Source organism: Stegastes partitus, unplaced genomic scaffold, assembly GCF_000690725.1.
Source record: "Stegastes partitus isolate 25-593 unplaced genomic scaffold, Stegastes_partitus-1.0.2 Scaffold1627, whole genome shotgun sequence".
Taxonomy (NCBI): Eukaryota; Metazoa; Chordata; class Actinopteri; family Pomacentridae; genus Stegastes; species Stegastes partitus.
Window position 1 is genome coordinate 15,412 of NW_007579358.1, and position 4,740 is coordinate 20,151.

A 4,740-nucleotide genomic window follows, 5' to 3' on the forward strand; every position below is an offset into this window, starting at 1 on the left:
TGGCTCAACACTTACCTCGTCATGCTGCTGCGATTCAAACCAACAAAGGACAGCCTACCAGTCTCCTCAGCCACAAACAACAAAAAATAAAGAAATTCACAATGGACGAGCCCCCAATTTGTTACGACTGGCTCTTAGGCCGCAACAAAGGAGGAAACACAGGTGGATTCAGCTGTAACATAAGGCTATTTATTGAAACAAAGTAGAATCGTGAGGTGTGATTGTGAACGTCAGTGGTGTGCGAGGGTGTATGAGTGCAGTAATTGATGTGTGGTGCATGTTGTCAGCATGAAACAAACAAAAAGAGACAAACACAGGAGCATGGCTGGTAAGGGAGAAGAGAGCAATCTGGCACAGCAGGCTGGCTTATATAGTGAGTGAGATTGGCCAGGTGCACCAGGTTAGCAGATTGGAGGCTCCGCCCAGCCAGAAACCTGCAAGGTAGGAGTGAGAAGACAGAGGCTCTGGGGCCGTAACACTTCTTATCAGGTATTTCAGAAAGGTACCTTTTGTATTTTACATAATATCATAGTTTTTGTTTAGTAAACTAGTGTTTTATCATAGATTCTTAACCTCAATATATTTATAATTGCCAGGTCAAATTTGAATAATCAGTACTGTAGGGTATAATATTTATATTTTATGTATTATTTTACATAATATTTAAATTACTTAGATAAATTAACACAATGAATATTAGTACAGGGTCTTAATCTTAATATTTTAGATTTGTTTATATTATATATGACATTATAGGGTCTATATTATTTTCGTGCATTAAAAAAAAAATCTAGATGATCAAAAATGTGCAGCTATATTTATACAGACTGTTGTGTAGTTATTTACATGTCTGGATGGAAGAATCCTAATTTTGTAAAGTAGCTGTCATATTTCCCTCTGAAGCGATGTGGACTGTAAACATAAAGCCGCATGAAGTGAAAATAAAACACAAAAGTACTTCAAAATCGCACAGTTTGAAAGAAAACAGTCAAAACGTTCACACACGGGTTTGATTCGACCTCCGAGAGACTCGCTTCTGGCTTTAAGCTGACCTAAAAAAGAAGGTCTGTAATGAACAAGGCTGAGGTATAAACACTTCAGTTTTATTGTAGTATCAGAATTAGTCATGCCAGTGGTTATATTTCCATGCTGTGGTGACTTTCAGTGTAGACAAAAGCTGGTTAGTTCTAACTATCATCACATTGTGACCACGCGGCGGGTCGACGGTCAGAGTCAGCAGCAAAAAAACTAAAAGAAAAAAAACAAAGCCACCTCGCATGTCGGTTAAAACGCAGCAGGACCAGAAGTCACCTGGCCGAGACCTCAGATACACAAACCAACTGAGGTTTTAATGCCCGGCAGAAATGATTCACGAGTGGAAAATCATCTCAGTTTTATTTCTTTTTTTTTAAATCTGTACAGTGCACCTACAGGGGACACGAATGCAACCTAGACTCTCTATAGAGGAACTTGATGAGCGTGGGAACAGCTTGGCCAGGGCACCTTCCCATTTACCTGAGCTATGTTAACACCGAGACTCTCCAACGGGCTCCTATGAAAGCCTCCAAAGCGAAAGCCCTCCGTCGAGCTGCTGTTACAGAACTTCCTGGTGCTCGGAGTGTCGGCGTGAAGAGGCAGGAAGTGGAAACTGACAGTGAAAAGCGTCTTGAGATTATTTGTTCGTCGCCAGGGAAACGGTGAAATGCAGCTTTTCTTTGCGTCTGTGCACACGTTCCCTAAAGACTAATAAATTAAAACAAACGAACAAAAAAAAAAAAAAAAGGGAACTATCGTCTTCAATGTCACATTTAGTAGTTTCAACACACAGCAAATGTCAACAGAAAAGAAAAGAAGGAAGGAGTGACGATAAAACAGTGACACTATTAAATCATCTGTGGCAGGTTTATAATTTAAAGTAAAAACAGAGGTGAGCGGTTCGGCCGGCTGCACAGGTGTCAGAGTGTTCAGAGGAGACGTCGGCCTGCAGTCCTCAGCTTCGTGTCATCGTGGTCCGACTTCAGATGCAAATTGTCTCTGGTTGTTTGTTCCTGCGTTGGTGTTCAGGTGGAGGGAGGAGGCGACGTCGGGTTTGCCTTCAGGCCGCCGTCACTGCGGCGTCGCGTCTCCGTTCACTTCTACGCCGTGCTGCTGCAGCTGCGCTCGAAGCAGCGCGTTATCGTTCTTTAGTTCCTCGATCTGGGAAAACACGAGAGTAGATGATTAGGTGAGGACAGGACGGCAACAAAGTCTGGTTAGTGAACACCAGAATCCACCAGAGGGTTCAAAACTAACTTTAAAAACTGGTTTCTTCTTCCACCTAAAGTTGGTTCTGACACCCAGCTGCACCTTTTCTTACTGGACACCTTGAACGTCCCCAAAAGGACCAGTTAAGTCTCCATCTGTCTCCGATTACACCGTTTATCAAAACTGAAAATGGTGAACATTAAAGGTTCTTGTACTCCTCATTGGAAAACAGTTAGCCTAAAGTCAAAACATGTCATAAAAACCACAGAGCAGAAAAAAGACAAGAATGAAAGCAAACTAAAAATGTAAATACTAAAGTATCTACAGCAGGGGTGTCGAACCCCGGTCCTCGAGGGCCGCAATCCAGCATGTCTTAGATGTGTCCCTCTTCCAACACACCTGATTCAAATGATCAGCTCATCATCAAGCTCTGCAGAAGCCTGATAACGATCCTGATCATGTGAATCAGGTGTGTTGGAAGAAGGAAACATCTAAAACATGCAGGATTGCGGCCCTCGAGGACCAGGATTCGACACCCCTGATCTACAGTATGAGGAGTCTACATCTTTTTCCCCCACTGTTGGTAACACCCGTGGAAATGTTGACTCCAGGTTTTGTCCATTTTTTCAAAATAAATTATCAAAGAAATTGTACTTTTTCTGTCTCTTTTTTGTTGAAGGATTTGTGTCATTCTGTGTCATACAGCAGAAGATCTTTGTCCTTGTAGCTGTGGCTGTGCTGTTTCCATAAAGGTCACAACACACCGTCCCACCATCAAGCACGGAGGCGGCAGCATCATGACATGAAGCACGGCGGTGGTTCGGTTTGGACTTGGTGCGTTCAGGGAGCAGCTGGTTTACCTGTTGTCTAAGCAGCTCGTTGTCCATCTCCACTCGCTCCACCTCTTTGTAACTTTCCTGCAGTCGCTGGTTACTCTGGCGAAGCTCGCGGATGTAATCACAGGCTTTGGACAGGATGCCTCCTTTACTCTGAGGAACACAACATGTTCAGGTTGACTCACCACTTCCTGCTATTTTTACTTTCCTCCTGGTACAGAAATCTTTTCCAAACTTTCCTCCGGTGACTAAATACTTCCATTAAGTCTTGGATCCACATCAGATAAACTGAACAAACCGCCCCACCGAATGCAAACACGAGTTAAAAGAGTCGAATTCTGGCTAAGATGGAAAGCTTGGCGGCGGTTCCAGCGGGTGTTTCACTGATTGAGCCCAGCGGTTACACAAGCCTAAAGGATGAGCAGACAATGAAGTATTCCAAGTACAGTAGGTGGAGAAAAGTACTGCTCAGAATAAGAGTCATGCGTCTAAATTTAAGTAAAAATACAAAAACATTAGCATCAGAATATGTTTAAATTACCAAAAGTACACACAGTCGTTATGCACAGTTTTAGATTAATCTGCATTACATGATTGGAATTAAATGACTGATGATGATTAATGTGTTCATCACGCTGGAGCTGGAGAAGCTGATTTAATTACTTTATGAAGCTCGTTTGCTGGCTAGCTTTGGAATTTCCTCTCTGGGATCAATTAATTAATCTATAACATTACATCATAATTTATTTGTTGATTATATTTTAAACTATTTCACAAAGCAACTAAAGCCATCAGACAACTTTAATAGAGTTAAAAAATTAGAATATTTGCACCTGAATTGTCGAGGATTAGGAGCAGAAAGGATCAGAAAATGGAAAGTACAAGCAAAACTCTACGTCATGATGCTGCCACCGCCGTGCTTCGCTATAAAGCACGGCGGCGGCAGCATCATATTTACTTAGTCATTCTCTACTGCTGCTCTAATGAACGTAAAAAAAAAGCATTTTATTGATTTTTAAACACTGAATCTGTTTTTACTTTGACATGAAAGAGTCTTTTTTTTATTATTTTTTGGGGTAAAATCTTGGGAAAAACTTCCAAAGAAGGTGAATACTTTTCATAAATGGAGGTTTGAAGCAAATCTAAAAAGATCCGGGACGTGAAACAGCTGCTTTCAGGCCCAACGAGTTGGTATTAGCAGCGCGACCTAACAACACCCCTCATCTTTACAGCTCTATTTGATCTACTCGAAGCAACAGGTGTGCAGACAAAAAAAAAAGAAAAGCGGCCATCTGTCGCCGCTGTTGGAGTCGTGCACACCGTCCGAGTAAACACGGCGCTCGCTCACCGCTCCGGTTCGACTGTCCACGCTGCAGTCGGGGATGATTTTGGAAAGCGTGACGATCCAGTTGTTGATCTTGTCTCTTCTTCTTCTTTCCACTGCAAAGATGGAGACACTCGTCAGAACTTCACACGTTTAAACGAGGAAAAACAGCTGCTTAGACGTTTACTGTCCTGACGTCAAACTGCACGAAGCTTCTCACGCGTTTATGTGCAACAGCTACGTGAATTAAAACCCAAACACAACAAGATGTCTACAGTCGTCCTCAGATGTATTCACAGCCGTCCATTAAAGACAAAGAAAAACTCACAACAGTCA

General features: G+C 42.3%; 1 protein-coding gene across 2 annotated transcripts in view; it reads right to left on the reverse strand.

Annotated features, from left to right (window-relative positions):
• Window positions 1–1,082: 1,082 nt before the first annotated feature.
• Window positions 1,083–4,740, reverse strand: part of usf2 (upstream transcription factor 2, c-fos interacting) — a 26,082-nt gene continuing 22,424 nt past the window's right edge. For both annotated transcript variants that reach the window (XM_008301080.1, XM_008301079.1), the window contains 3 exons: window positions 4,429–4,520; window positions 3,105–3,233; window positions 1,083–2,196 (listed from right to left, as the gene is read on the reverse strand). In XM_008301080.1, coding sequence (XP_008299302.1) covers window positions 2,107–2,196; window positions 3,105–3,233; window positions 4,429–4,520 — 311 coding nt within the window. In that variant the 3' untranslated portion in view covers window positions 1,083–2,106. The remainder of the gene's footprint in view (window positions 2,197–3,104; window positions 3,234–4,428; window positions 4,521–4,740) is intronic.